The 12697-nt window shown below is 41.4% G+C and overlaps 1 protein-coding gene across 1 annotated transcript in view; it reads left to right on the top strand.

Moving 5' to 3' along the window:
• The window catches only part of RDX (radixin), a 596536-nt gene that overhangs the window by 165852 nt on the left and 417987 nt on the right, over positions 1–12697 (top strand). The window contains exon 5 of the mRNA XM_078657059.1: positions 8613–8887. Within this exon, the coding sequence (XP_078513185.1) occupies positions 8613–8887 (275 nt within the window). The remainder of the gene's footprint in view (positions 1–8612; positions 8888–12697) is intronic.

The raw sequence follows: 12697 nt of genomic DNA, 5'->3' as shown, positions 1-12697 counted from the left end.
TCAGTGATTTATATTGGATTTGGAATTAGAATAGTAATGTGTTATATTTTACTATACAATATTTTCTTTCACTTAAATTGTATTTGGAGTTATAATAGTGAATTATGATTATTGAATTATTTTTTATTACAAGATTGTAAATAAATACAACTTGTTATTGTTTGAAATATTTTATTTGAATATTGTCTTGTATTTTAAACTTTTAAACAAATTATATTTAATAACATATATACAAATGAACTACACATTTTTGTAACATTGTATTATTTATTTGTAATGCATGTATCATTATAAAGTAACATAGTATAATTTTGTCATGAATATAGTATTAATTGTGTTTATATTTATAAATGAAAACATTTCTACATTTTTCATGAACTTTTTTTACATTTGTATTTAATGATGCATAACATTGCAGTAGTTGTAATATATACATTGTAAATGTTTTAACATAATGTTTTATTAATTAACATATTAAATTTTATTTAATTTCAATAAAATTTAATGTTAAATAATTTACAAATTGTTTGGATTTGCAAAAGTACATATATACATTTTTTAACATTTGTATATTATAAGTAAATCAAAAGTTAGTTATAAACATATTTTTTAATATACATTAAAACATTTATTCTATATATTTTCACATATAATTAATGTATATTTTACAATATTAATATGTTTATTTTCCGCATTTTAGAAAAAAAAACATTTTTTAAGACATTTTTCAACCATTTTTTATTTGTTCCCATTCATTTCTATGAGGATTTAGTCCTATTTTTGTTTTAATTATGCCGCCATTTTGTTTTCCCTTGTTTACTTTTTAGACTATCTACATCGTTGTTTGGGTCATTTGTGAAGACGCAACTTTGTGTTTGTTACTGCAAGTTTGATTTTAATTATTTTTAAGGTAGTGTTTAGTTAGTGGTAGTGTATATGTGTTCGTTTTATTTAACTGTTTTGTGAAATTTACGTGTTATTTACGTAGGTTAGTGATAGCTTGGTTTGTTTACTAGTTCATGTAATGTTAATATTTTGCGCTTACTATTTTATTATGTGTGTTCATAAGTTTTATATGTTGTTATTTCTATTTGTGGGTTTATTATTTGTTATGGATGAGTAGTGTTGGTATTTTATTTACAGGTGCCGGATTTGGTGAACAGACGGTATTGTTCTCATTTTTTTTTTCTTTTTTTAATAAAGGAAATTGTGGTTACTTGTTTTACAACAAGTTTATATACAATTCCTTATTTTTCCGGATTTTGGTGCTTTTTTTATAGTGAAATATTTTCGGGTTTTTATGGTTTCGTTATCGAGAGAATTGGTACGTTGGATTTTTTTTATACAGTTGGATTTTTCAATTTTTTGGGGTTTATCATTACTGTCTGGATTGTTTTTCCCTTGGATTGGTTTTTAAATTGTCTATTATGAGGATATTCTACAGCTACAAAACCGTAAGTTCTTTTTTTTATTCTGTTTTTATGGGTGGGTAATGTTTATTTGTGAATTACATTTTTTTTATTAGTTATATTATGTCATGTGATATCAATTTATATCTGACATTTCATGACATAATTTAACTGATATAAAAAATTAATTATTTTTCTTCTGTGTTTTATGTTTTTACTGTTTGCTATTTGTATTTCATTAAAGAATGGATTTTGCTATTAGGTCTATGTATTCTAGACCTTGGATACTTGGATACATTCTTGTTTTTTGTTGGAGGTATTCATACATATTTATTGTTTTTTGCTTGCGTTTGGTCCTATTTTTGATAAAGATTATTCAATTCTCAGCTCTTGGTAACTTTGTTCTTTTTTTATTGATTGGATAAGTTTGTGCAGTGCTGGTTGTCCTCTCCCTATTGTGGCTTGGAAGGCATTATGCCATCCTTCTACCACGTTATTTGTTTTGTCTTTTTGTGCAATAGTGCTAGCGTAGACATTCCACCAGGGAATTTGGAATTTTGGTTGTCTACGGTGACCTGAACGGTGCAATCTTCCTACCCAGGTGGAGGGGTGAATGTATGACAATGTTCTGCATTCTGTCCATCACCAGTTGTTTTTGCCGTGTACGCACCGTACCCCATGTTCGCTGGGTGTACGGTGCGTACACTCTGCGATCGCGGGGTACAGTGCGTACACCCCATGATCGCTGGGGTACGCACTGTACCCCTGCGAACATGGGGTGTACGGACCGTACGGTGTGTATGTGATTGTGTGCTTTTCCGTACGAATCGCCCTGACCTGACGTGGACCCTACGAATCGCGTCCTCATACCCCGGTCCGGATCGTACTCGTCGGGTCGTACGGCATGTTTACGATTCGTACGGAGAGGGCTCCGGATACGATTCGTACAAACTGTTTTTTTCCAGGATCGGAATCGACCCCAGTGTGTGTGTTTTTATCAAAGAACTTTTTACTTTTTCTAAACTTATACATTCTTTAATAAACTTTTATTAAACAATCACTCGTACACTTTGACAATAGTACAGGTATAGATTGACGGTTGGTGGCTTTGAGCAGAGGAGAATATCATGACATTTGCATTTGTGGTCACATACTACCCTCTTCTATTCTGGCTCCACTTGCGCTTGCAGGTCTCCCTCTCCACCTTGTTAATTCCTATATTTTGCCCACATGGTCCATATCTTTTCCCATTTTGCTGGGCACCCTCTACTCTGGTATATCGTTTGCTCTGCCTGTTTCCATTAGTCCAGGTCATTTTCTCATTCCCTTATCTTGGGGAGTCCAATATTTCCCCACATTCTCAACATATTTCTTTTTGCCACTCTGGAGTAAAGCTTTAACCATATTTTAGTATACGAGCACTAATCCACATCTCCAGCCAATCCCAGAAGATGCCATCTTACTTCCATCGGGACCTGCTGCCCCACCACCCTGCTCATGATTCGAGTTGCTCAGTTCCAGTGGCGTTGTACTTTGAAACATTCCCAGATGATATGGAAGAATGTCGCTACCTCCCCACAGCCCCTGATGCAGTGATCTGTATCGCATTGAACCCATCAGTGTTGGAGGGTTCTGGGAGCATATGACCTATGCAAAATCCTGAGCTTTACCAACCCAAATCTTGTTCTTATGGCTATCCCCCAGGGGCTCTGGATGGCCTCCCTCCAGTCCTCGTCCTCCAGGGGCCCCAGAACGCTCTACCATGCCTCCCTCAAGTGACCTAGGGGGTCCGGGGAGGAGTTCATAATTTTGCAGTAGTTGAGAGACCGCCCTTTCCATCATTGGATAAAGCAATAGTCTGACCTCCTGCGGGAAATATTCGGATAATGTATACCCTGTGTATATGGCACTGCAGGGCGTGGCTTAGCTGAAGATAATGAAATCTCTCCGAGTCGGCCATTTTGTATTCTGCCTGTGGGTCTTCAAACTTAAGTATAGATCCCTTTTGCCAAATGTTCCCAAGGCGGTCTATGCCGATGAGGCTCCACTTGTGGAATCCCTGTAGGCGTCTTACTTCCTTCTACATATCTGTTTCCCAGAGTGGCGTCTGTTCAGTTAGTTTTGCCTCCCAACCCATGAGCTTCGTTTTCGCTCACCAGCCCCTTATTAATGTCTGTGTGTGGTGGTGGAAGTGTTTTCCCGAGTTTTTTACAATATAGTGCTGCCAGATAACCACTGTTCCCCATAGCGCTCCGTTCTACCTAGGATGCCGGCTCGGAGAGAGGTGCTAAAACCCAGTCATTGACAGTTGGGACGCTAGATAATAACCTCTAATATCTGGGACTGCTAGTCCACCTTCATATACCCCACGTTGTAGTTTGCATAATGCTATACGCGGGATACCACCCTCCCACAGTAAGCAGTGTATTTCTTCACAAATCGCTTTAAAGAGAACAAATTCGGGACCTGACACGGAGTGTTCTGCAGCACGTATATTAGGTGGGGAAGATCCATCATTTTGAACAGAACCGCCAGGCCCTTTAGACTAGAAGCCGACGCCAGTGGCTCACATAATCTCGTAGTCTCACTAGTTGTGGGTTTAGGTTAAGGGCCTCTGTTCTAGTTATACGGATACCCAAATATTTAAACTCTTCCTTCAATACCAGGGCCTCGCAGTTGGACGTAAGGGGTGGTAGTGCTCCGGCTAATGAGAACACTAGATACTTATTCCCAGTTTATCTGTTAGGCGGAGTAGCTGCCCAAGAGCTGGAATATATGGATGAGTCTGTGTAGTGTTTGGCGGGGCTAGTGTGCATATAATAAAACGCCGTTCGCGTACAGGGAATTATGTTCTTCCCATCATTTCCCGACATCTATACCGTAAACTAAAGGGCCATTTCGCACCCTTGCTTACAACTGCTCCAGTGCCATTGCAAAAATATGGGGGGATAGTGGACAGCCATGACGTGTTCCCCTGTGTAGCATAAATGATCTGGATATTGTCCTGTTCACCCGGACTCTTGCTAGGGGGTCACGGTATAGGAGACCAACCCATGCGCAAAATCGTGGTTCGAAGCCTAGTCTGTTTTAATACAGCAAAGAGGTATTGCCATTCGATGGAATCGAATGCCATACAGGTGCCAATGAGAGTACCGCTGCAGTCTCTGTCGGTCTAACTGCAGTTTCATGCATGACGCCGAAGAACCTGCAGAGGTTCAGTCTGGTTCTTCTACCTGGTATGAATCCAGTCTGGTCGGGTGAATTATTGTGGAGAACATCAGGTGTAATCGATTTGCTGGGACCTTAGTTAAGACCTTTGCCTCAAAGTTGATTAAAGGGATGGTTCGGTATGAACCACAGTGCTCAGGGAGTTTACTTCTGGCAGTCTTCCGTCCTCTAGCGCTGCTTGGAACATGTTTAGCATTGGTTGGGGCACTTTATCTGCTACGCGCTTAAATAGTTCAGCGGGTGGCCCGTTGAGTCCCTCAGCAGCTCGGCGCTATCATCTGCCGTTCTGTTACCAACTGGTATAGTGCCTCGTAGTATGTTGCGAAAGTTTCGTCTGTCGCCCGATCAGATCTGCTCAAGGAGCCGTCGGGCTTTTGTATTTAAAGCAGCCAGTTTCAGTCTCTAGCTCTCCTCTCTAGCCGTGTTGTTAAGTTGTTTGACTTGTTTCCTACGTCGTACAGTCGTCTCTGGATGGCTATTGCATGGGACCTGTCTTCGTTTTCCTCCACCTCTTTGAGTTCACCCTGCCGCAGCCGCAGTTTGTGACCTAGGGTAGGGTCCAGTATTTCCACTCTTCCTAGCTGTCCCTCAGGTTCAATTATGTCTTGCTCTAATTTTTCATGTCTACCACGTCGTTCTTTCTTCTGCCCCCCAGCCAGTGCCTGGATGTCCCCTAGCCACAACTTTATATGCTTCCCACAGGGTGCAATGCAAGCTAACCGTCCCGGTATTCTCTTTGAAGTATTGTGACGTTCTTCCCCTGAATTTGTCTGCAAATTCTCGGTCTTTAAATTGCCAGGGTTGTAGACGTGGTGGGAGCAAAGTTTCCCGAGTGGGGCGCCAGAGCATCCCCTCCACCAGTGAATGGTTTGAAATACCTCTGGCTCTGTGTCATGCATCCCTAAGCTGCCCCACATGCATTCTTTGTGTGAATATGTAATCTAGACGGGACCCAATGCTGTGTGCCGGCAAAATGTGTGTGTATTGTCTGGTGTTTGAGTTATGAACCATCCACAGATCTGCCAACCCAACGTCTCCTTAAAGGCCCACAATGGCTTTGGCCCTGTGGCTCTGCTGGGTGTCATACTTCTGTCTACCTCAGGAGACATCTTGGCATTCATGTCTCCGCCCAGTATTAGGATTCCTTAAGGCATGTCAAGTAATACTTTGCTCAGCTCCGGAAGGGTCTCCGTATGGAGTTTCGGCGGTATAAAGGAGGAGATACAGATATTTAAAGTTCAGCCCTCACATAGTCTCGTTAATGCTACATATCTACCTGCAGGATCACTCCAGGCGCTGCACTTCACAAGTGGGGTCGCTTTTTTTTTTTACTAGAATCCCCGCTCCCTTGCAGCTAGATGTGAATCCTGCGTGGGCCAGTCGAGTATAAGCCATTCGATTGAGTGCCAGGTAGTGTTTGCCTTGCAAATGTCTCTTGAAGTGGTACTGTATCGGGGGAGTGTCTGCTCAAGTACTGTAGGACCACAGTATGCTTGATTTTATTGCCTAAACCGTTGACATTCCAAGACAGGATTGTCGATTTGGTTGATTGTCGGTATGCCATTACTGTTCCTAGTGAGATTGTGATACTCCCTTTTCCCCTCCCGCCCCTCTGTTCCTCTGTCTGAATTGAGTACCCTGCACTTTAGTGTTTCCAGCGTTAACTTGAACCCATCATAAACCATACATAACAAACAGTTGCAGAAACATGTCCACATCGCTAACACCTCCCACCCTTCACTGTAGGTTTAAAAGTACCCACTACCCCAATTTGCAGACTGCCTGTCGTCCTAACTTAACCCCTTCGACGCTGATGACGAGCTGGGCTCGTCATGAGGTAGCCTCCTCGCACGCTCATGACGAGCCCAGTTCGTCATGAAACATGGGAATCAACAAATCTCAGCACAGGAGGGGAATACCATCAGCATTGATGTGGTTAACCATGTCTACTCAACAGGGTCGGTTGGCTTCACTTCCTCTATTGATTTGCAGGCCCTCCCACTCCTTCCCCGTATTGATCATAGTCCTCTATGTCCCTTTGCGGTCATCACTTGCATGTCTCATTCTTAGATAGGAGACCTGTGACCGATTCACAGCTTGTCTCTCACCATTGTCTTTCAGGCCCTAGATTGAAGACAAGTTTGAGTCGTCGATCTCATTCTGGTCATTGGGGCCCGAGATGTTTACCCCTTACTTGATAGTTGGATGCGAATCTGAGCGTCGTCCTCCTAATTTGGGTCTGCCGTGTGTACTGAGGATCCTGCATTTCGCCAGGTGAACCATTGACCTATTCTCGGGGTTGCTTCCTGTTCCGGTTTCGGTACCTTTGCTTTCCGGCTGTTCTTCCTCTTTTGAGCCAGTCCCACACTTCTTCAGGGGTGGTGAAGTACCATGATTTACCGTTGTCCATTGCTCGGATGTTAGCAGGGCCCAGCTATGTATTTAAGGCTCTCCTCCCTCAGTGCTCTTTTGACCTAGTCAAAGGTCCGTCGTTGGCACTGCCCCATTAGAGTAAAGTCTGGAAAGAATCTTAACATTGCGTTCTCATGTTGTAGATCTCCTTTGGTGCGGGCCGCCTGTAGGATCGAGTCAAGGTCGCGATAGTTCAGTACCTAGCAATGGTGGTTTTGGGCGGGACCCTGGTTCTGACGGAGGTACCGGCGCTTTGTGTGCCTGCTCAATGATAAAGAAATTGGAGAGGTGTTTGGGCTTCAATTGGTTGATTATTAAATCCTCAAGAAAGAGGTCCACTGAGGGACCTTCCATCCCCTCTGGTACCACCTTCTGATAAATGAATATCACTCTGAACTACTTGTTACAACACAACCGTGTCCAATAAAATTACAGTTCTGATAACAACCACCCCTTGCATCCCTGCACTCAAATGACTATTCTTGCTCCTTCTGTCATTCTTTCATAACGAGTATTCATTCACACATTGTGATTGATTGAGTAGGATTTAATTTAATTTACATTCCCTGGGTAATTGGTATACCACTTTGCTAGGAACGTGTACGTAAATTAGATATGATAATTGGGTGTAAGCCAGTGTGACCATGTTCTAGGGAGTGGGCACAAACACTTTAGCACTGGTTGGAGGGGTGAAGGTAAAAAGGTTTGGTGGTGACCCTGCAGAGAGGGCCCAGTCCACCAGGGATTTAGCTGGTCATCCCACTAGAGATGCAGAGTTCACCCACAGGGCTCGTATCAAGGCCTGTAAATTGTACAAAGCATAAGCACATAGATAGTCTGTCGTTCTGCTCATACAGCCTCATGTTGCTGTAACCCACATGCTCCCAGGGCATTCCACGGGATAAGCCTGCATAGTTAAGTTCCTTTTAAGTCTTGTCTACCCACAGCTTTAGCTGTTGTAGTTCATGACCCATTGTGGAAAATACTAAAACGTACTAGTGGGCCTGGGTCAGACGAATTGCTCATCATTGGTTGCCTTTCTGGGCCACTTAATTTGCTTGTTTCTTATTTAGTGCCTTTATTACCTTTCGTTCCTCTTAAGTTTGTCACTTCCCTAGGCCTAGCTTTACTATCATTTTCTAAAAGATTACTTGAATCCTTCATGGGAACTGTTTTTCTTTTTTTCTTTCAGCACTTCATGGCAGTGCATGTGTTTGCTTGCTTCCATGCTCACATCCCTGTCACTTGCACCCTGTACTCCTTCAGTTGCTTCCCCTCATCTCATCTATTGCTCCCCATGCCCTTTGGGGCACGCTCTGTTTTTCTTTGTATCCTTCTTCTTTTGTTCCCCCACCCCCAAATATCTGCTCCTTGTTCATCAACGCATTTACTTGATACCCCTCTCTAACCCCTCCCACCCCCTTCCTGCTTCTACAAGAGCTGCAGTTAACTACAAATCACTGTATTGTGGAACTGCACTATCCCACCCATTTTATTTTTAATATACAGTTTAGAACATCTTTGGTGAAAATGCTACATGGTAAATATACTTTTCATTTTAAGGTAACTCAGCAAGACGTCCGGAAGGAAAATCCACTGCAATTTAAATTCAGAGCAAAGTTTTTCCCCGAAGATGTGTCTGAAGAGTTAATCCAGGAAATCACACAGAGGTTGTTCTTTTTGCAAGTCAAAGAAGCTATTTTAAATGATGAAATATATTGCCCGCCAGAAACTGCAGTCTTACTTGCATCCTATGCTGTCCAAGCCAAATATGGAGATTACAGCAAGGAAGTGCACAAACCTGGCTACTTGACCAATGACCGACTTCTCCCACAGCGGTAAGTGTTATTATCAACTGAATAATATAGCATGTAAATGTAGATTAACTATGCATTGATATTATCAAGTTTGGATTTTAAATATTTGTAAAGAGGAAATCTGCCGTTTAAAATCTATTTTTTTCAAATTGTTTCAAGGTGACTCGAGTATGGATTGCTGCTTTTAGGTTTCCTTTTCAAACTGATGAAAATGACGGTCTACAGCATCCAACAAAGCATGCCTTAACTTTTCTAGCAGCTACCAAATTACTTAATCTATTTAACATGTTTGTATTACTAGGCTCACTAAGCACTTGATTCTAGTTGTGGGAATGTTTATCCTAGAACGAGGCAAGACTGGGATGCTTACATATGTCACTGGATGCCACAAATTGTGATCTGTATCCACTATTTAAGATAAAGCTAGAATGACAGTTTCATATTCTTCTCCGTATTATCCCCCCAAAAAAGGTATTGATATTGATAGAAGTATGGGTGTGTGTGTGTTTTTGTGTGTATATATGTATGTATGTATATATATATATATATGTGAACAAGGGCTCAGGGAGCCCGAAACGCGTTATGCACTCTCTCACGGTGATGAGCAAACAATAAAGAAGATCTCAGCATTTGTCCTGGTCTTGTGGTCTGTCTCCTGTGCTTTGTAAGGAGTTTTTCGTTGATATATATATATATATATATATATTGACTGAAAAAAACCATAGGTTTCAGACCAGTTATAGTTAGCTGGAAATTTTACTCGCATAAAACCATTAAAATTCCCACGTTATAGTTAGTTGGACTCACTATAACTTGCGCGTGCAATGCACTGCTGATGACGTCACATATTACATCACTCATGACATGGTCAGTGACATCACTCATGACGTCACATATTACATCACTCATGACATGGTCAGTGACATCACTCATGACATCACTGATGACACCATCCAGTGAATGTGTGTCTTTCTGAAAAATAAATATGTGTTATATATGTATGTGTAAAAGTTGATGGAAGAATAAATGTTTAAATAAGTGTTTACATGGATTTTTTTTTTAAATTGATTGGTTAACTGGCTTATTAAGTGTATCTTAGTGAATACATATATTAGTGAGTAATGTTTAAATATTTAAATATATGTATTAGTGTTTCACTTTGTGTATAAGTGGCTGCATGGGTTGGTGAGTAGCTACATGTGTATGTGTATGGGTTATTAGATGTTTTTCTTAGTATCAGTATGAGTGTTTGTATGGTTTGGTGGGGGTATTACCTAGCACATAGATGCATGAATGACTGACTCTCTCTTTGTATGTGTTTTGAAGACATTATATGTGCAGGACTGTATGGGTGGATGAGTGTGTATATGCGTGTGTTAGTGAGTGAATGACTGTCTCACTAGTGTCTTTATCAGTAACTACATATGTTTTAATCTAGTATATGTGAATATTGATGTATATAAGTGAGTATATGTGAGAGTAAGAGATTGTAAGAGTTCCTGTTTAAATTAGAATGTGTTTCTATAAGTGATTGTTTAAGAGAGTAAGTATGTGTAAGTTTCTTTAGCAGTAAAGTGGTAGTGTGTGTATAGCTGTATATGCAAATAAATGGATGTTTAATAGTTTATTTGCATGTGTGAGTATGTGTCAGAGTATCTTTTAGATGACTGTCGGTGTGTAACAGGATGCATAGGTATATCACTACATATGATGAGTGAGTATATGTATGAGTGACTATATAGTACGAGTGACTATATAGTACTGTTGGTGAATGAGTGGATGTGTATATAGATGGTGGAATTATTGAATTGGTTGTTGTAACTGGTATGAGTATCTCCATTTTTTTGAAAATTTTAGTTTCTATTATTGAATATGTGTTTCAAGGGTTACATTACAGTGAAAGGAGGTCTGTCACTCTGTCACAAGGATGGTGTCATCAGTGATGTCATGAGTGATGTCACTGACCATGTCATGAGTGATGTAATATGTGACGTCATCAGCAGTGCATTGCACGCGCAAGTTATAGTGAGTCCAACTAACTATAACGTGGGAATTTCAATGGTTTTATGCGAGTAAAATTTCCAGCTAACTATAACTGGTGTGAAACCTATGGTTTTTTCAGTGAATTTCATAGGTTTTTCAATAGCAAATCTCTATAGGTATGAAATGTAATATTTTTTATAATGAATTTTATATTGTATAATTATGTAATACTATTTTTTTATGTTTATTTATTTTTTATTTTAATTTTTTTGCCCCGGAGCGCTCCCGGGGCGCGTACCGATGCGCTCACCGGTGAGCGCAGTGTTACGGCGCGCCCGGTGCGCGTACCGGTGAGCGTCCCGTTAGCGCTATTGCCGCGAACGAAAACATCATCGTGACGTATCGGGTAGCCGCGTGATGCGTCTTATTATGCACGGCGTAAACGCACCCGGAAGCGCCCAAACGTATACGATCGCGCAACGTAAGCGCCGCCGGGCGCGTCCTGACGTGCTTATGCTACGCGCCCCCGGGCACGCCCCGGGGCGCGTAGCGTAAGCGCGTCGGGTCATGTGACCTGAAAATAACACTTCTCTTTGGTTCAGATCAGTTTTGGTTTCCAAATGATCAAGGCCCGAGTCATGTGACCTGAAAGTAACACTTTTCATTGGTTCAGGACAGTTTTGTTTTCCAAATGAAGAAAGCCCCCACCTATTTTCCTCATTCTCACTTTGTACTTTGAGTCAGGAAGACCTGTTGAAAGACCTCTCTGTACCTATTTGTCTGAAAAATGGCTACAGTAGCAGCAGCTGCAGGAGCATCTGCACCACCACCACCACCACCACCACCACCACCACAAGGACCACCACAACACCACAGTGGTGAGAACAAGAAGAAGAAGAAGAAGAAGAAGAAGAGGAGGAGGAGGAGGGGAGGTTCCTACCAGAAGATACTACCCCATATAAGCCAAAGGAGCACTTTATCTGGGAGTTTTTTTCCATCCCAAAGGACAAGAAGAAAGTTAATGCGCCAAAGGCGACTTGTTTAATCTGTGGCTTTCAACTTTCAAGGGGGAACCCTAACAAAAAATACTCTTTTGGCAACAACACCATGATTCGGCATATGCAACGCCGGCACCCTAATAACTATGCTAGGGCAGAGGTCAGGGAACTGGCCAGAAACCCTGCCCAATCTTCTGCCAGCACCTCCCAAAGTAAACAACCCACCCCATCGGGTCCAGAGGCAAGGGAGATGATCCCAGGCATTCAATCCAAGTTTTCCAATTTTAAAATCGTTTGCATATTTTGTGGAGGGACAATATGCTATGGTGAGCAAAGCATTACACTTATCACCCGTGCTTGGGATCACCACAAGTGCCCGAAGAAACATTCATTTTTTCCTGTTTTTCTTTTGCTCCAGTTGAGCCATTTACAATTCCCTGTTTTTTGTTTCCCCCATAAAAAATAAAAAAAAAATATAAAACTGTTCAGAAAAGCCAAAAAAAGTAAAAAAAAAATTCAAAAAAACAATAAAAAAACAGTTCTTTTTAGAACTACCTCTAATTTATAAAAAAAATGCTACATTTTTGGGAAACTGTCATTCTTTTTTCTCCAGGGTACGCGTATCGGTATGCTCCCCGGTGCGCGTACCGGGCGCTCCCCCCGCGAAAATCGGAAGAAAAAAAATGTTTTGGGACCTGCGAAGCCCTTTTATGGCCCCCATATCAAACCTATGGGGTCAGGGGGGATCTACCCTGCCCCCTTTTAGTAATTTCCCCCTTTGTTTTTGCCACCTCTTGTGTCTCGATCCTACCGACACACAAGATGGCGGCCGCTCCGGACTGTTTAGAAT

This window comes from Lissotriton helveticus, chromosome 8 (assembly GCF_964261635.1).
Source record: "Lissotriton helveticus chromosome 8, aLisHel1.1, whole genome shotgun sequence".
Classification (NCBI taxonomy): domain Eukaryota; kingdom Metazoa; phylum Chordata; class Amphibia; order Caudata; family Salamandridae; genus Lissotriton; species Lissotriton helveticus.
The sequence above is the reverse complement of the archived record's forward strand: the minus strand, read 5'-3'. Positions and strand labels throughout refer to the sequence as shown.